At 44.5% G+C, this 19,840-nt stretch overlaps 1 protein-coding gene across 1 annotated transcript in view; it reads right to left on the bottom strand.

Annotated features, from left to right (window-relative positions):
* DNAH1 (dynein axonemal heavy chain 1) overlaps nt 1–19,840 on the bottom strand; it is a 132,890-nt gene that overhangs the window by 40,308 nt on the left and 72,742 nt on the right. The window contains exons 34-47 of the mRNA XM_074282678.1: nt 19,605–19,696; nt 18,401–18,555; nt 17,982–18,159; nt 16,919–17,113; nt 16,110–16,229; nt 10,216–10,374; nt 9,470–9,577; nt 8,007–8,147; nt 7,703–7,863; nt 6,206–6,363; nt 5,901–6,074; nt 5,347–5,385; nt 3,731–3,909; nt 478–708 (exon numbers count right to left, since the gene is read on the bottom strand). Coding sequence (XP_074138779.1) covers nt 478–708; nt 3,731–3,909; nt 5,347–5,385; nt 5,901–6,074; nt 6,206–6,363; nt 7,703–7,863; nt 8,007–8,147; nt 9,470–9,577; nt 10,216–10,374; nt 16,110–16,229; nt 16,919–17,113; nt 17,982–18,159; nt 18,401–18,555; nt 19,605–19,696 — 2,090 coding nt within the window. The remainder of the gene's footprint in view (nt 1–477; nt 709–3,730; nt 3,910–5,346; nt 5,386–5,900; nt 6,075–6,205; nt 6,364–7,702; nt 7,864–8,006; nt 8,148–9,469; nt 9,578–10,215; nt 10,375–16,109; nt 16,230–16,918; nt 17,114–17,981; nt 18,160–18,400; nt 18,556–19,604; nt 19,697–19,840) is intronic.

The raw sequence follows: 19,840 nt of genomic DNA, 5'->3' as shown, positions 1-19,840 counted from the left end.
ATAAACAAATGAACAACGAAAAAAATCTGAGTACTGTCCTAAGTGACTGTCATCCTAGTAAGGAAGATGGTGATTCTGGCTAGAGATAGGGTAGTGTCGGGGCACTGCACTGGCTTTGACCTTGACAGGAATTCTGACTCTGCCCTTCACGATTTCTCTGTCCTTTCTTTTTGCCCTCCTCCCTCATCTGTTCCGGATTCTCTTGCCTGGAGGCCTCAGCCTGGCCCTCAATGAGGGCAGGATAACTTGGCATTATAAAATCCCAGAATCCCTGGGCCAGGGAGCTCCTCTATCTGTTTGACAAGAGCTTCTACAGCTGATTGAAAGGAGGGAAAGAGAAGAAGGCGGCTTTGTCCTTTCGATACAAATAAAACAGAACTAGGTGGGAAGCCCAGTGGAGCAGGGTAAGGGAAGGACTGGTCAGATCCAGGAAGGAAAGCCAGACACAAGTCAGAGCACTCAGGGCTCTCTGCTCACCTTCTCCTGGTCAACGATCAGTTCATAAATCCTGGTGTCGGCTCCTGGCAGCATGAAGTCTCCATACAAGATGGGCTGGTAGGGGCAGACCTCAGCGAAGGTGGTATCCCATTGCAACATCTTGCTTTCCATGAGTTTGTCAAACCAAGTCCGATCCTCATCATTAACTAGACGGTCCCGGAACACCCTGCAGCTCTCATGGTACCACAGCCTCAGCAACTGGACCTTGTTCTGAGGAAGCAAACAGGAGTAAGCTCAGTGGGAGGATACTTTCCCCTTCCCCTTGCAACTGGTTGGAGGTCATCAGGCAACTCATGCTGGGGCCAGACAAAAACCAAAGGCCATAGTAAAGCAAGATGTGACATAACAACACCGGCTCACATTTCTATGATGCTCAAAGCATTACAGAGCATTCCCCTTATGACCCCAAAGAGGAGATGATGAAAAAAGACACTAGGATCCAAAGGGGATAAAGAATCTCTTCAGGTCACCTAGCCAGTAAGTCAGAAGCTGGGTCTGGAGGGTCCAAGTTGCTCCTTCTCTCCAGTATTCCTGAGGTGCTCTAGTCTATGGGGTTTGGCCCCTATTTGGCTTCTCTGCCTCTCCTGCCATGGCTCCAGTGATTGCTTCCCACATCGTCCTCTTCCCCAACCTGTTCCCTGACACTCATCAAGGTCATTCCCCTCTCTGATTTATGTGTCTCTCCTTCCCCAGAAAGGCTCCTAACCCATTCTGTGACCCTTGAACTCCTCCTCTCATCTCCTAGAACATAATGTACAAAACATTCAGCTGGCCCTCATCACAGACTCTCTCTTTTCAAGTGTTTGTGCCTTATTCCACAATAAAACCAATGAGCCCCAATGAGCCCCTTGAGAGCACAGGGCATGTCTCCTCCTTGTGCTCCACAGTCCAGCCTGATACAGAACTGTGCATACAGCAGGTGCTTGACAAATGTTTTTTTGATGGAGGAACTGAATCAGAATTTTCTTATGGATTCAGAGATAGTCAATGTAGGGCCAAGTGGGGCCAACTGGATTGGAAATCTTACTCTCGCTTTAGTTCAGCAAAAAATCCAGAAGCCTAACTTTCCCAGGATTCTCTATCAGCTGCTCAGGAGGTGTAGATATGTCTAATGCTTGTTCCTAACCTCCTGGAACCCGTAACAGAGAGTGGAAGACCCAGGTCCAGATGCCAGGCAGGGATGACCACCGCCTGAGAAAAGCTGGGACAGTGTCATGGAGCTCCAAGGCAGACAGGTCTTTCAGGTTATTCAATCCTCTGCAGCACAAATACCGGAGGAGGGGAGAGCCCAGATATATAGCGAACCAGAGAATCTCAGCAATATGTATGACCTGGAGGCTGGAGAAGCTGGGAGCATCAGAGGGGCAGGAGGCCTTCCTCTTCCCTCTTCTCCAGGGGCTAGGTAGGATGCCCAAAGAGCACTGGGAGGATGTCCAAGACACTTGGGCCTGCCCAGGGAGAGAATTAGGAGGCCAGCCGGCCCTCGGCCTCTGGAAAAATGACTGTCCTAGCTCTGTGCCTTCTTTGGCCCAATAATTATTTTCTTGCCACAGATCAGTTTCTAAGTCAATCCTATCTTGGGGGATTGAGAGAAATTATTAAATAACATATTACTGGGGAAATCTCGGGTTTTCCCCTTCCTGTCTCCTCATTCTCTGTTGAATCAAAGCTAGCATTTAAAGGACATTGCTAATAATGAGACTGGAAGATAATGAGACTGGATTAACTTTCTCTTCAGTCTTATTCACATCCCCACCCAAGTGGGATAGATACTTTGTCTAGATTGTCAGAGGTTGGAGATAGTCTGGAAGTGAGAGTCAGGCACCCAGCTTGGGGTTTGACTGGGTCCATCCCTCATCATAATGTTCATTCTTATTAATTGTTAACCACCAGTCAGAGTTGATTGCTGTGCTCAGGAACACCACCCTTTCAAGGGTACATAAGCACTGAGCTGGTTCCATTTGAGAATGCCACTGACCCTTTTTATTAATTATCAAATAGCAAAATTAATAAAATGATTAATTACCCAGAAATGGTGTCTCTCAGACTTTTGATATGTCACAGAATGAAATGAAGGACTGAGCTGGGAGCGCTGTCCCTGGTGGCCACTGTCCTCTACCGAGTAAACCCCTAAAGCTGAAGAGCAGCTACAGAGACATTATATCTTTTGACCTTGAAGCTAAAATTCAGCATAAGGAAAAATTCAACAAATTCAAACATCTTCTCCTCCTCTAACTTTGTCACAAATTATTTTTTCTGTCGTCTCCAGTGTCTCGTTGCAAATCAGCCATTGGTAGGAATGACAACATCAGGGTGACATGTGAGTTGTAGGGTTTGCCATTTTACACTATTTTTACCACTATTACAGAGTTACCCGTTATCTCCTTAGCCAGATGCCACAGAACCAAATAAATACTCATAGATTGAACAGTTTCAATATTTCAAAAGATTCAGGATTTTGCCCATGCGGTTATTCTCCCCACTGATTCAGATTATAACCTTCTACAAGGGTCCTTCACTTTTTGAGCAGTCTGGTGAAACCTATGGACCTCTACTCAGAATCATGCTTTTAGAGGTATAAAATAAAATACAAAGGATCAGAAAGGAAATCAATTCTACAGAAATAAGCTATCAATTTTAAATACCAAGTCACAGATGCCAGGGGAAGGACACCCATGGAAACCTGCATCTTGGCTGCTGTGGCCCACCTCCACCCTTCTAGTGATGTTCTTCTGCACTTAGCTATGTTTGTTCCTTCTTGAGTGGATACCGAGTCCACTGCTGGAGCTGTATCTGACCTTCCAAAGTTTATGATCTGCTTTCTAAGGGAGGCTTTGAAAACTCAGGATCACTTCCACCTGGACAGACTTCTATGGAGGAAGGACCCAGCATACTGAGAAAAGACCTTTTTTTTCATCATCTTCCTGAAGTGTCAGCTGACAATGAGAAAATAGCATAACCTCCTGACTTCATAAAGAAATTGAGACACAAATACTACAAGACACTTACTCATGATTGATTATAGTAAATCAGTGGCAGAGTTGAGACTCAAACCCAAGCCTACCAAGCTCCCACTATATGGTCTCTAAGGTGACCTTATTTAAATTTTTACTTCAAAGATTGTCTTCTAATTCTTTTCCATCCTTTTTTCCTTCTAGAATTCCTGCCAGCATGGTTCTGGGGGGATTAAAACTATAGGGTCACTCTGATGCTTCAGCACAGGAGCACTCACCTGAATTTTGGCAGGCTCAGCCATAAGCATGCCCTGGAAGACTTTGGAGAGGTCCCTCAAGTTAAAAGTGTAGTGGCTCTTGGCTGGAGTGGGCAGGAGCTGAGAGGTGATGGTGGCGTACACCTGGATGGTGGCTGACACAAGGGGCTCGTTGAAGTCCACCACTGCAGGGGCTCCCGCTATAGGGAGAGAACACAAGACGGTCAGGGTGGACCAGGACCAAAAGACTGACAAAGACCTGCTCACTGACTGAACAGAGGCGGCCTTGGCCATTTTTCACTATAAAGACTTCTTTTCCTGACATTCAGAGCCCTCTAAAATCTCATGCTCTCTTATTTTTCCAGTCCTGTCTTTCCTTCATTTACTCTCTCCACAACACAAACAAAACACTTAAAAATACGCTTTACTCTCATGCCTCGGTGTCTACCTACATAATTCCCTATGTCCAGAACATCTGACCCTCCCTTCCTCTTGAAACTTCCTTGACTTCTGGGACACGATCTGATCCTGGTTTTCTTTGACCCATTCAGCTACCTTTTACATAGGGCCCTAGTTCTGTCCTGCGCCTTCTCTTTGCCTCCCACTGTATTTCTCTAATCTTATCAACTCCATGAGTTCCATGATCCTCACACAGATGACTCCCAAGAGCTCACATCTAGCACTTCTCCCTCTCCAAAACTCCATACTGTCAACCATTTACTGCATCCCTGTCCAGATGTCCCATAGGCATCTCAAGCTTAACATGCCCAAAATGGAACTCGTCATCTTCTCCACTTCCCCAACCTAGACTGCTCTCAAGTGCCCTTTCTTTTTCTTTCTTTTTCTTTTCTTTTCTTTTCTATTTTTTTGCTGACGCAATTGGAGTTAAGTGATTTGCCCAGGATCACACAGCCAGGAAAGTGTTAAGTGTCTGAGGTCAAATTAGAACTCAAGTCCTCCTGACTTCAGAGCTGGTGCTCTATCCACTGTGTACCACCTAGCTACCCCTCAAGTGCCCAGGTCTGAGCCCTACCAGGGTTCTGTGACCTTCCACAGTTAGGACCGGAGAACCAGGACTCCTCTATCTTGTGGTCATCTCGCCCTCCACTAGACTTGAGAGAACATACCTCCCCATCTGCCCATTTAACCCACTGGGGTCTCAACCCCAGTCTGCCCCAAGACTGAGACGGCCTGACCTCCCCTAATACAACCAGCCAACCCCAGACCAACCATCATGCCATCTATCACGACATCCTGCCATCCAAACAGGCACCTCCCCACACCAAGAGCACAACATCTTTCCCCTCCCCCTTATAGCTCTTGCTTTGGGAACAATGATCAAGATTACATTGCTTCTGAAAAAGGTAATGACTGACCATGGCCACTCACCATCCTTTCACACTAAACTCCTTTCCCTGGAGCCCACCTCACCTGTATTGTCTCCATCTATTAGGATGTAAGCTCCTTGAGGAGCTCTATTTATATATAGCCTTTATGTGCCCTCGTTGAGGGCAAGGGCAACTTTTGTGTTTGTCTCCATAGTGGCCAGCACAGAGCCTGGCATACAGAAGGCGCTTAATTGATGTTTGGTTTTTCATTCACTCATAGAGTCCTCTGTTATTCAGTGCTTTACTTACGTACAGGGTCTCTATAACTCTTTTCTCCAAGGAGTCCAGCTATAAAACAAAGTGAAGAAGCTTTTCAGTCCTGTTTCTCAAAGCTACTGGCCATCTCAGCTAGTATGGAGAGAAATAAGCCTAAAGAAGTGCACATCTCCTGTACCAGAAGTCACTGCCCTTCTCAGAGGTTCAGGAATTGAATTGGGAGTGAATACTTGGGCTACAACTGTCACAGCTTTTGACTGTTTGATCATGAAATGTTACAAGGTGGCCAGAGTGAGGGAAGCCTTCACTGGCCATTTCCCAAAGCTCACTTAAAAGACTGGGGCCACCATCAGTAAAGCTATTCTAAGAGGGCATCTGTTGATCAACATCTTTATTTCTTTTAGTTATATTTTATTCTGGAACCTGCTTCTCATTTTTACCTCCAAGTACTCAGTCTCTCTCACTGATGAATGCGCACTGGAGGGTGCAGGAAGCTAGATTGCACATTCTGTCTCAGCTGACCATCCACTAGGACAGGCGTGGGAAGGGTAACCTTGATCTTGTAGGCCTCTGTCCCAGATACTCACCCATCCAGCTTCCTAAGATGTTAGAGAAGATGCGTTTCTTGCTCATGTCATCCATCTCAATGAATGAGAGATAATTGAAATGGTGGGTAAAGCGGGGAGTGATGGCATTCCGGCCCCCACCAGGAGGTCCCATGGCACAGACAAAGTTAATGTCCACCAGGTTCTTGAACATACCTACAGAATATCACCAGGGGTCAGAGGACAAAGAAAAAGTCATTGTGGGATTCCTTAAGGACTCGGTCTCAGGATTTAAACCTGGGTCTTCTAAACAACCTCTTATAACTAAGAAAAGAGTGGCCACGTACCAATTATCTTCCTGTCATACCAGCCCCCATGGTCCATCCACTGACGTAGGAGTTCAATGGGAGGCTGGGCTCCATAGGTCTCCAGAGCAGGCATATTCAGGTCATCAATGAAAAATATGAAGTAGCGGCCTAAGGGGGGACCAAACACCCCTTTTCGTCTGCAGAGAGGAAAGGCTTCTATGAGCAAGCAGAGTTACAGGAGGCTCCATCTGGGACCAATTCAACAAGCATCCAGCTGGTCTTTATTCTTTACACCCAAGAAGGTTAGAAAAAGGTTCTCAGCCATTCACAAGAGAGCTTCTGTTCATTAAAATCTTTTATTTCTTTTTATTTTGCCTTTTTAGTCCAGACCTGGCATTTGATCAGTGTGAAGAACTGCTACTAAGGAAGCTTCTCTTGACAAAAATCAACAAAAATTCTGTGTCTGTCTCAAGAAAGCTGCTTTGGGGCACTGAGAGGCAGAGCCATTCACCCAGAGTCACCTGGGTCCCCATCCACTACGCAACACTGCCTCTCACTCTTGGGCCTTCCTTGGCCAGCCTCCCCTCCCCCCCACTCTGCACAATCACAGCACAGATTCTGTCTCTGGAACTGCCTGTCTGGAATTTTGCAACGCTGAGCCTTGCTACATGAGATGGAGTCTGACCCTTCCCGCTGTAAATAAAGACACTAAGAGTGTCTAACACTCCTTAAGAGTGCTAGAATCCCTCAAAGTCATAGGAAAGCAATGGCAAAGCAGGGGCTGGCACCTTGACCCCTGAACAGCAATTCTTGCCTCCATTCTCCACCACTAAAGATCTCCATTCTCCAATCCATTTGCCTTGTACCCTCTACCCTCAACTCTGCTCTATTCCTCTGGAGGCAGGGACCTGGTCTTATGCTAGATAAGACAGTATGGTCCAGTGGAAAGAGCGCTTGATCTGCCATCAGCAGATCCAAATGCCTGGCCAGCTACTGCCAAATTCATGGCCAAGCTAGCTTGACTGTATGGGCTTCAGTTTCCGTCCTTTGATATAAAATGCTTGTATTATTTACCAGACAGGGGAACTGAACTGGGAGAGGAATTAGTATATATAAAAGTACTTTTCCAAAAGCATAATTACTGCATATCTCTATCAGCCAGAGCCCTTAACATTGAGCCTGGCACACAACATGTGCTTCATAAACACCGTTGAATAAATGCATGTGTGAATGAACACTATGATTTGCAAAAATCTAAACAGTAGCCAAGAGATGTCTCCCAAGAGACCCAATTCTTGCCCCCGCGGAGGATTCCTGAAACAACTTTGAGATCTCCCTTTGTCCCATTATCCCAGGGCTTGAAGCTCTGAGTGTAAAAAGAGTGAACTTGAGCAACTTCCTGTCATTTTATAGGAGTGTTTCTGTGTACCCCAGGAGCAGATATAGTAGCAACTAGATTTTTTAAAAAGCTGTGTGTAATAAAATCTTCAGGGTTATAGGAGGAACAAAAAGACCAGAGCAAAAAAGCAATCTTGCCTTTTATCCAGCTTGCTGTCAATGAGGTCCTGGGTCTGATTGGCTGAGGTTCGGGCTGAAAATGTCATGAAGTGAGTGATGTATTCCAAAGGTAAGTTCTTGAGGAGCTTGTCAAAAATGGTGATGGTCTTCCCTGTGCCCGTGGGCCCAATGCACAGGACCTAGGAGGAGAGGAGTAAAGATATCAGGCAATTCTGGGCCTCCAAAGCCGGCCCTTGGGGAGCTCAGGGAGAGAGAAGATGAAGCTGGGAAATGATGGTTCTTACTCTTACCTCTGGAGGAAAGGAGCAGTTTGAGGACTTACAGGTTTCTTATTGGTGAGGAGCATCCCGAGGAGGAAAGACATCTGGACAGTGTCCATTGTGGGCACAATAATGTTGGAATAGTTGGTATCAGGAATCATGGTAAAGGGTGCTGATATATCCATCCACTTCACCCAGCTCACCTAGAAGACATAGGTTACCTCAGACACTAGGCCTGGCCAGCCAGATCCCCTTTGCAGCAGAGCAGCCTCAACCAGGATCCAGGAACCTGGAATGATGCTATCTCTCCTGCTGAGGGTCAAGCTTGGATTTTCCAAGTTAGTAAGAAGGAAAGCTGACCCACCGATTGATAGATCCAGGATGAAAGAAGGGCTTTGTGGAGTTATAGGGCAGGAGTATGATAGAATCCTCACAGCTTTTAGGAGGCAGCTCACTGGGTTGGGACAGAGTAGCAGGGGGACAGAGACTTGGCAAAGCCACAGATGAATGTCCATGAACCCAGCAAGGACTGACAAGGTACCAGAGATCTGATTTCAGATTTCCCTGGAACATAATTTCATCTGTGGGTTTTTATCTGGGGAAGGGGCCTCTGGAACTAAGGGCAAACCACTTCCCAGTGTTTTCCTCAGGGAACAGCATACATTATAGCCTTTCAACTAGGAATGCTTATGAGGTAATTCCCAACAGTAGATAATGCAAAGGTCTTTGCAATTTGATTTTGGACTATATTCTGATTTTTCAGTAACTTCTCTGTAATGTGGATAAGAATTTTATAAGATGGGGACAAAATACTAGAATATGATCTGTACCTATGGAAGCAATATTTATAATTAGAAGACCCCTGAACCACTGATAAAATCCCAGAATCTTAGCATTCAAAAAGACTATCACCCACGTTGGCACATTTTATCAACTAAGGCCATCCAGCTTTGTTCTGAATATCTCCAGTGGCAAGGAGCCACTCTTTGAAATAGCCTATTTTACTGCTATTTCTTCCCTAATTTTGAGCTGGATTTTGCCTCCTTAATATTTTTATCTATCTTATTATGTTAATATTAGTTATCTTTTAAACTAATTCACTATCTTCCCTCTGAAGTTGAACAGAACATACTAATCTGCTTCATTATGTTCTTTCAGATACCTAAAAGCAGTAATTATGTCTCACCAGTCTCCTCTTTTTGTGGCTCAGCCTCCCCAGGGGGCTGCCTTGTTGGTAATAGCAGGCTTGGTTTGCTAGTTAAGTGAGTGAGTGAACCTTAGGGACATCTGCAGTATCTAGAAGTGCTGAGTGATAGTAAAAACCAGACCTAAGGATTCACACAACAGAAATCCAGTCACCCTCCTCTCGAGCCTTTGTCAAGGAGCATCCGAGGAGGAGCTGGGGAGGGCAGATGTTAATTGCAAAGGGGGGTGACCACTGCCCTTGATGCCTCCCTCACTTCCACAGATTGAGGTTTTGCTCCCCATTTAGCTTCTCAGTCCAAGAAGGAGAAAAAGTCTTCACCTGTTTGTTTTCTTCTTCCTCTTCCTCAAAATCCTCCAAGCTACTAATGCCACAATCATCTAAGCGGTAATCAAACACCAAGCCATCTTCCGGAAAGAGCAAGCCTATCTAGGGAGAGAAACACATGGACTTTGAACCCCGGTCTCCCTACAGACCTCTGAGGGGCAGGTAGACCCAGAACCCTGGGAATAGCCATGTCTGGTCCGAGACCTGGGACTGAGCTCAGGCCCTCTGCTCCTCCCTAGTCCCTGTCCATGGTCCTGCCTCAGGTCTAGCCCCCTGCTGTCAGCCGGGTGGAGATGCACAGCACTCTCCCCACACCTGAAATGGCCACAGTGGGCCCAGCATCCTCCCACCTCACGCCAGATCTTACGGACATGGGCACTGGCCCGGGCTGCAGTCCCTACTTCCTCAGCAGCCACTGAAGCAACTACTGGAGACCCCAAAAGAAAGTTCTCATCACCCAAGCCTTTGGCTCAACATCGACACCATTATAGTCTCAGAAAAGTTGTGCCATCATCTGTTTCACCACCACTTCCTGAGTGACCTATACCTGGAACCTGCTTTGTAGCTTATTTCCCCCCCCCCCAATAAAACACGAGCTCTAAGAAAGCAGGCTTTTTTTTTTTCATTTTTTTCTGTCCCCATCATTTAGCAAAATGTTTGGCCCAAAGCAAATGCCTGGCAAATGCTTCTTCATTTACCTATTCTCTGCCCATGTCATGTGTATGCACCCTACTGCTCACCTCTTGTAACTTCATCTTTTCCCTGAGCCATGTACTGAAGGCCTTCCGGCTACTGGCATCTCCCGTGGCTCCCACACTCCATATCAAGGAAAAAATAAACCAAGGCTCCACAAGCTCAGGGATTCGAACTAGCTTCTCATGAGGGAATTTCTTGACACCCTGAGGAGAGAGGATATGAGACCTGCAGCTCAGGATGCGACCCACACAGAGATCAGAATACAATGCATATGTAACTCCACAGAGTTACACACACCTAACTCATATTGTGGCACAATCTATGCAGCTAAAATAAGGTAAAGTCCTTGTCCTCAGTTCAACTCCAATATTCAGTTTATTTATTGATTTTCCAGACTTTTTCTGCCACTAAATCACAGTACAGCTTGGAGGCAACTCACTTTATTTTCTGCAAAATGATTCTATTATTTCCAAGGTTCCTTCTCCCTCTGACAGTCTAGTCCAAATTTCAATATTTTCTACAAGGCATGGATATGAAATAACTTACCCACAGCCAAGGCCAATGCAGAGTGAAAAAAAATCTTTAAAATACGTGTATCTAAAAAAAAATGTGTTTATCTAAGTATACCCCTCTATCCTGAGGCAGGAACAATTAATTATGTAACTTTATGATGGTTCTAATAAGCAAAAATTAAATGACATGCTGGCTAAGGAATAGCATGCCAAAGGAGGCATAAATATTTGAATTCAATTAGTGAAAGGTTAAAAGGCAGAGCCTGGAAAACTGAAAACTTGGGGATCAGAAAACAGTTTGATTAGATCCTGGATTCAAGGAGACAGGGAACTTTTAGGTAAGGATTGTGAACAAGGAAGCAGTCATTAAGGGACCCTGAGCAACAGTTGTTAACTCTAGAAAGGTAATGTCTCAGAGTTATTCTATGAGTGGGGGCCCTTAGAATTTTATGGGATGGTAGCATGAAGGCCCCTCAGCAACCCGACTTGGCCTTCAAGCTCAAAGACTCATAGATACCAAATGGAAAGAACTGGACTTTGGTAACCTGCAGAAAGCTCAAGTCTGAGCTGAGGATACAAATAAGGAGAAATTTACAGATAAAACTGAAGGTTACTAGTCTACTCAACTGTGTCAAGCCAACCTGGATCATATTTGAAGATGACTGAAACTGAGAGTGTTTAAAGTGCCCCTCTTAAGACTTTTCAAAGAAGTAAGACAATTCCTGCCCCTTCACTGACTGAGTATGGGATGTTTGAATTACAATTTTTTTAAATAATTTTTTTCACAGTATATATGCATGAGTAATTTTTTAATATTATCCCTTGTATTCATTTTTCTAAATTATCCTCCCCCTCCCTCTACTCCCTCCCCTTGATGACAGGCAATCCCATACATTTTACATGTGTTACAATATAACCTAGATACAATATATGTGTGTAAATACCATTTTCTTGTTGCACATTAAGTATTAGATTCTGAAGGTATAAGTAACCTGGGTAGATAGACAGTAGCGCTAACAATTTACATTCACTTCCCAGTGTTCTTTCTCTGGGTGTAGTTTTTTCTGTCCATCATTGATCAACTGGAAGTGAGTTGGATCTTCTTTATGTTGAAGATATCCACTTCCATCAGAATACATCTTCATACAGCATTGAAGTGTACAGAGATCTTCTGGTTCTATACATTTCACTAAGCATCAGTTGATGTAAGTCTCTCCAAGCCTCTCTGTATTCCTCCTACTGGCCATTTCTTACAGAGCAATAATATTCCATAACTGAATTACAATTTTTATTAGAAATATTAAAGGAGGGGGCAGTTAGGTGGCGCAGTGGATAGAGCACCAGCCCTGAATTCAGGAGGACCCAAATTCAAATCTGGTCTCAGACATTTAACACTTCCTAGCTGTGTGACTCTGGGCAAGTCACTTAACCCCAGTCTCAGGGGAAAAGAAAAAAAAAAGAAAGAAATATTAAAGGAGAGAAAAGAAAGGGAAAGAGTATGGCTGCATTCTCAATTTTTTTATCCTGAACTTAACACTTAAAAAAAAGGATCATTTTCATACACATAACACACACAGAACAAGTTCTACATGAAATGGTAAATTTCTGTTAAATGCTGCTTGGTTTTTAATGTATATATAATGAATTATCCACATTCCTTTCAAAACTTTTCTTTTTGGTCTAGCTCTGTGAATTTTTAAAAAATGTTAAAAATAATTGAGGGAAAGAAGGGAAAAGACCAAATTTGTGATGTATAAGCACAATTGGCAAAATGAATCCACACAGCAGCCATCTCCACCCATACATCTTTGCTCCTTTCGTCCCTCTCTTCTCTGTCAGAAAGTGGGTGACAGGCTTCATTACTAGCTCTCTGGAAACATGGCTGGTCAGTGCATTGATCAGAAGTCTTAAGTCATCCAAAGCTGTTTTTCCTTGTGATGTTGCTGTCTGAGTACAAATTGTTCTCCTAGTTCTGCTTTCTTCATCCTACCCTAAATTTTTTTTGCAATCATCTTTCTTCATTTCTTATGGTGCAATAATATTTTATTACTTTCTTATGTCACAATTTGTTCAGCCATCCCCCAAAATGTACAAAAGGCAATCTAAGGTATCCCTTAGAATACCTGAAACCCATGATCAAAAAAAGAGCTTAGACAGCATCTTTTAAGAAATTATCAATGAAAATTGTCTTGATATCCTAGAACCAGAGGGTAAAATAGTCACTGAAAGAATCCATTGGTCACCTGCTGAATGAGACCCCAAAATGAAAATTCCAAGGAAGATTGTAGCCCAATTCCAGAATTATCATATCAAGGAGAAAACACAATATTGAAGAGCCACAGTCAGGATCACACAAGACTTAGAAGCTTCTACATTACGACTAAGAAATCAACTACCCAGCAAAACTGAGCAATCTTTCAGGGAAAAAAAGATGGATATTCGATGAAATAGGAGATTTTAAACTTTCCTGATGAAGAGACCAAAGCTGAAAAGAAAACTATTTTCAAAAACAATCTTCAAACATAAAAAGGTAAACTGAAAAGAAAAAAAATTCTGTTATTCAACTGTTTATATCCTTATACAGGAAAATGATACTTATAACTCTTGAGAGCTTTATGAGGGCAGTATAAATACACAGAGGGTGTGGTGTGATGTGATGATATAAAAAAGTTGAAGGGTAGAAAAAAAGAATTGTACTGGGAGAAGAGAAAAGGGGAAGCAGAATAGGGTAAATTACATCACATCAAGAAGTGCTATTATAATAGAGGGAAAGAAAGGATTGAGAGAAGGAGCACTGTTTGAATGTTACTCTTCTTGGATTTGACTCAAAGAGAATAATATATACATTTATTTGAGTATAGGAACTTATCTTAGTCTATAAGGAAGTAGAAGGTGAAAGGAAAAAGTGAAGAGGGGACTGATTGAAGGAGGCAGAAGCAAAACACTGGTGAAGAGGAACAAGGTAAAAAGAGATGGAAAAGTATAAACAAAGGGAGAAATAGCATGGAGGGAAATACAGTAATCCTAACTGTGAATGGTGAATGGAATAAACTCTCCCATAAAATGATAGTGGATAGCAGAGTGAATTAGAAACCAGAATCCTACAATATGTTGTTTACAAGCAACACATTTGAATCAGAAAGATAAATACAAGATAAAGGTAAAAGACTAGAGCAGAATATATTGTTTCAGATGAAATTTTAAAAAAGCAGGGGTAGTAATCCTAATCTCAAAGCAAAAGCAAAAATAGAATCCAATTTAAAAAGACAAGAAACTACATCTTTCTAAAAAATACCATAGTGATATCAAGACTAAGCATATATGCACCAAATGATAAAGTATCCAAATTCTTAGAGAGGTTAAGTCAGTTACAAGAAGAAATAGAAAAATTATACTCAGACCTTAACCTCCCCCTCTCAGAATTAGATAAATCTAATTTATTTAAAAATAAACAAAAAAGAAGTTAACAAGGTGACAAGAATTTTATAAAATTTAAGATGAACCTCTGGAGAAAATTGAATGGGGAAAGAGAGAAATATGCCTTTTTCTCAGCAGTACATGTCACTTACATGAAAATTGTATTAAGGCCTCTTCACAATCAAATGCAGAAAGGCAGAAATATTAAATACATCCTTTTCAGATCATGATGTAATAAAAATTATGTGTAATAAAGTACAATAACATGCTCAGCCTGTTATCCAACATGGAAAAAAACTTTTCCTACCTCACTGGTATTTCATTATCGTTTGAGACATTGTGTATTCTTTTATGTATTTGGAAGAGAGAGAAAGACTTCAGAAACTGTACTCATATTGGAGAAGACAGATTTTCAATGTATCTATGATTTCCAGCTTGCCTCCCTAGAAATTTTGGAGACTTTTCTCCTTTGGTAATGTCAGAGGCTAGTCTCTTTTAATTTGAATTGAGATCTCATCCAATTCCCAGGGAAGAACTCATCCATCTTTGTGTATTTTCTGATGTATTCCAATCTGTATGACTTCTTTGATTAATGTATTGTAGTAGAGGGAACTCTGGGTGAGGTATAAGACCCTTCAGCCCAGAGGGAACCTGCTGGCAATGTCTGGTTCAGCTCTCCATCTTCCCTAAGGGCTCTCGGCCTTCCTGAGAAGTCAGGTGGCAGTGACAACCTGTGTGGAGATTGAGGCAGAGTGATACCCAGTGGCAAGTTGTTCATGTGGTCCCAGGTGTGCAGTATATTCTGGGCGCATGCCCAGTGTTGTTTTCATTACATAAGAGTATGAGGGTATAAAAAGGGGAAAGTCCTTGAAATAGACAGACTCCATTTTTCCACCATCCTCAGGAGTCCTGCCTCATCACTTCTCCATTAAGATGGTGTGTTTTAATCACCCCGGCCTGGGGGCTCTAAAAAGCAGGACACAACAATGCCTGATGCATAGCAAGTAAATGTTAGTTGTTACTTCTGTTTACTGGGACAAATAGGTTTATTATTTACTATTTGTGATGTAACCAGCATTTGAAGTATACACTTGGGGCTACTCTGCCCTCTTAAGCAAGTACCTTTTGAGTTGAATTCCCTCAACTAATCACAGCCCACAGACAAACAATATGTATAGTAGGAAATGGGTACAATTCTAGTCTAGTACCCTTCTTGGAGGCTAGAGAAGAAAGCACATATTCAAAGTCCTTCTCCTAATTCCTGAAGGGTAGACAAAAATCTCAGACATAACTATTCTTGCCATCCAGGAGCCCCGTTCTGAACCACCCTCAAACATACCTATCTTATACCATATCAATAGCAGAGCTTGGGGTACAGCCGACTTATAATGGGGCAGCATAGTTACAGGATATCTAGCCCTATCCAGAAGAGGGGAAAACTCTTGTTTGAGATTTCCAGCAATTAGTATACTAGAGTCCCTGGCTTTGGAGTCATGGGTCCTGAATTCAAATTCTGCTGCTGATGCTTGACTTAATCAACTTGCTGACCCTCTTCAAACCACCATTAAATCACCTAAAATGATAGCCTGCAAGGTCCCTTCCTGCCCCAAATCGGTGCTTTGATGGCCTGTGGTTTCCTTATAGTTTAGCCTTTGGCAGCCCAGATCTTTATCTAGTTGGCTCTCTTTCAAGCTTGGATAATCGTCCAATTTCACTCTACTTCTACACTCTGGACAATGAAATGCTTTTCTCTCTTTTCCTGAAGGCCTTCATCCATTGCTAACCCAAGTTCCAGTCTGAATGGCACCTATGAGCCCGGTCTCTAGGGTAGGGGACTGCAACATTAAGACAAAAAGCATTAGCAAAACTTGTTTTAAGAATAAAAACTAAAAGTTTTCCATGATGCCACAGTCTCATAACCTACACCAGCTGGCTGGCTCCTTGCTCTCCCTCTTCTTGGTCTAGGAGAGCTAATCTGGAGGGTGGGAGTCACGGAACCACACTCCTACCTCTCTGGGCAGAAACGGCTTGAAGAAGCAGTCCATGATCTTGAGGAGGCTCATGGTCAGGTTGCTGTTTGTGGAGGCAATCACTTCCTTCACTGATTCTCGGACAAACTCAATAGAGTCCTGGAAAAGACCAAGTTGAGAAGCCAGACAAAAGTCTTGTACGGGAACAGTCACCTTTGGAATTCCCAATTTTGTTTCCTGAGCTGCAGCCTACCCTCTCCCTTGTATATAAAATGGTACTTTCCTATAGAATAGGTTTTTCCCATGCTTACCAAATGTCAATCACGTCAGTCAGTCAATAAGCATTTATTTGTCAAGACCTGGTAAGTGCTAAAATACAAAGGAAAACAAAACATGACTCCTGCCATCAAGAAGTTTCCTCTCTTGGGGAGACAGCAAACCAGTAATGGTATATGCAAGGGGCAGCTAGGTGGCGCAGTGGATAGAGCACCAGCCCTGAATTCAGGAGGACCCGAGTTCAAATTTGGTCTCAGACACTTAATACTTCCTAGCTGTGTGACCCTGGGCAAGTCACTTAACCCCAGCCTCAGGGGGAAAAAATGGTATGTGCAAGATAAAAGCAGTGTAAATGGTGAATGATCACAGAGGGAAGAGGCCCCCACTTTTGGGGGAGGGTCTAGGGAGGCTGAAAAAAGACTCTTGAAGACAGTGTGAGAGAAAGAGTCCAGAGAAAGTGAAAGGTGGAGGTGAGGAAGGAAGTCATTCCAGGCCATGAGACAGGAGGAGTGACAAGGCCAGTGTGGGGCTTTCTGGGAGGCCTGGATTTTGCCTGGGGAGCCCTAACTCACCTCCAGAAACCTCTCGAAGAGGCTCTCAAACTTCTCCTTGAAAGGCATCATAAAGGTGGGGATCTTCCTCAGCCAGCATTCTGTGAAGGGCATGATTCCGAGGATGCTGGGCTCCAAGTAAACCATGCCGCAGCGGGACACGGTGGCAGGAGAGGCGACCGCCAGGTCCTGGACCTCAAACATCATGGTCATGGACTGTACACCACAAATGCAAAAGAAGCCGGGTCACAAGGGGGTTCCCAGAGAGAGCTTAGATAGAAACAGGAAGGGCGGCAGCAAGGAGGGCCAGGCCCTCGTCGTGCTGCACAGGGCATAGCAGCTATCCTGGGAGCTGGAGAAGGGCCGTGGGGCAAAGGCAGGGCTGCTCTGCATAGGGCAGGAGACTACAGAAAGTCTACTCAAATCCAGCTTTCCCTCAGCTTATGGAAATGGAAGCCAGAAACAAGTGGATTATCCTAGAAGTAGAACGGGGCTTCAAACTGAGATATTCTAACTCCAAATATAGTGATCCTTCCACTTTGCCATGGTAATCTCCCAATTGGAAGACTCAGCATTTACTCAAATTTCATTTTTTACCCTTTGTTCCTCAGCTTCCTCACCTGTAAAATGGGGTTTAGGGTCCTTTAAAAGGGCAGCTGAGCTCTGTTTGGGATTTGTGTTGTCCAGTAAGCCAGAGCCCACTCCCAAATACCCAGTCGCTATACTCCAGCTCAAAGGGTACTTGAAGTCTAAAGGGTTAAAGCCTGAAGACTGCTGTGAGGTGCCCAGCAACTGAATAGAGAATAATACTCTTCTCCCAGCAGATCCTCATGGCCCACATTGGGTTGGGGGCTGGCCCCATGGGGCTGCACTGCTCCAGGGGTCTATGGCAAGCCAGAAGGTGAACAGAAAAAGAGGGAAGGAAAAAAGGAAACCACCCATGAGAAACCTGTGTCCCTGGGGACCAGCGCCAGCCCTATGGAGACAAGCCCAAAGGTGGGTGGCGCTCTGTGAGCATCAGCTCAGAGAACCTGGGCACAGGGGGCAGGCTTGGTCAGGGTGGGCAACTCTTCCAGGATGGCACCTCCGTGAGCTTGATGATCTCCCCAGAGCTGAGGCACAGCTTCTTATTGTCATCCAGCACAGTGTTCATGTTTTCAATCCAAACTGCATCCACTGGGCCATCAAACATGTACCACTTCTTGTCTGTGTCAGAGGAGATGGCCCCTCCCCGGATCAGGGAGGCAAAAATCCCATCAGTCCTGGGAAACCAAGGAGAATGTCAGGAAACCCAGAAGGCTCGATGTCCTGCAGCTGAGCATGGCCACCAGGATAAAGAACAGGGGAAGCAGGAGGAACAAGGAAACCTGGGCCTGGGATCAGCTTCTTAGTGCTGCTAGGAGGGGGCTCAGGCTTGCTGGGGAACACAAACCCCAGCGAGAGCCCAGCTGCCCTTTTAAAGGGCACCAAGACGCAAGGAGGATTGAAGAATCGGAGCTTTACCATTCATGTGTGAGCAAGTCGAACTCCCCATAGAGCTGACCCATGGTGATGGACTTGGGGTTGAGGATATAGTAGCTGACAGCTTCGTACACGCCGCCGCTGATAGAAGGCTTGCCTTTCAGGGATGTCATTGCAGCTGCCAAGACCTTGTAACACTGGGGAGACAGAGGCAGCAGAAAGTCTGACTGCCGCCAGGCAGAAGGGAAAGCCCTGTCTCAGGAGGCCTCAGGTTCCCCATTGGGAGGAGAAGAACTAGCCCATGAGTGCTCTAAGGGTCCTCCATGTGTCAGGAAAAGGAGCTGGGCTGGCTTCTGGGCCTGGGAGCTGCTGGGGATGCAGCTCTAAGCACTTCATCCAGGGGCTGCCAGGCTCCCCAGAGCCCCAAGTCATTTCTAGTTTCCTGAGCCACTACTGCAGAACTCACTGGCCCTCTCTGGACCTTCACCAGGGCTGTGTCTTTACAAACTACTGTCATCCTAAGCAGGGTCGGGGTCTATTCCCTGGGTAAGCCCACCTCTGCAGGGAGTTTACAATGTAGCAGGTTCTTTCTCTCTGTTTCTGGCTCCGGGGGCAGCTGGGTGATGCAGTAGATAGAGCATCAGCTCTGACAGAGCCAGGAGGAACTGAATTCAAATCTAGCCCCAGACAATTCACACTTACTAACTGCCCAATTCACAAGCCTGATTGCCTCACAAAAACATAAAATAAGGCTTTCGAGAGCTGCCCCTCCACTTGGAGGAGCTATCTGCAAGAAGGAACTAAGTACCCAGAACAACTACAATGGCTCTTCAACTTCCCATCCCTTATAAGCTCATGGATGTATGTTTAGAAGAATTGCACATGTTTAATCTTTATCAAAATGCTTGATGTCTTGGGGAGGGAGGAGGAAAAGGAGAAAAATTTGAAACATGAGATTTTGCCATATATTTGGAAAACTAAGATACTATTAAAAACACATGGATAACCGTGCTTCTCGCCCTTCTTCCTCCTCACTTGCTGGCCAAAGCATTCACAAATAATGTGACAGCTGCTAGTTTCTGAGCTTGATTTCCAGCATCCCACTAAAACTACAGGACAACATGACTAAGACTCTCTCAGGCCAAAGTGGCCATCCCTTGTCAGTAGACGAGACCAGGCGGGTAATGGAATGTATCTCTGGTCCTGATCCCCCAGCTCCCAGTTCTCAGTCAAGAGCCATCCTCACCTTGGTCTTCCCAGAACCCGCAGGCCCCACAAGCATGAGGCCATGGCGCACCACCGTGGTCTCATACAGTTGGATACACTTGGTTAGAAAGCCTAGAGGAAGAGAGACAAGGATCACTGCCCTTGGAATCCAAGGATATGGCTTGGGCTTGTCACTTGGATGACTCTGGGTAAATCCCTTCCCATCTCATTTCCTACAGGATTGGATGAGATAGAATCTAAGGTCTCCTATGGCAG

This window comes from Sminthopsis crassicaudata, chromosome 1 (assembly GCF_048593235.1).
Source record: "Sminthopsis crassicaudata isolate SCR6 chromosome 1, ASM4859323v1, whole genome shotgun sequence".
Lineage (NCBI taxonomy): Eukaryota > Metazoa > Chordata > Mammalia > Dasyuromorphia > Dasyuridae > Sminthopsis > Sminthopsis crassicaudata.
The sequence above is the reverse complement of the archived record's forward strand: the minus strand, read 5'-3'. Positions and strand labels throughout refer to the sequence as shown.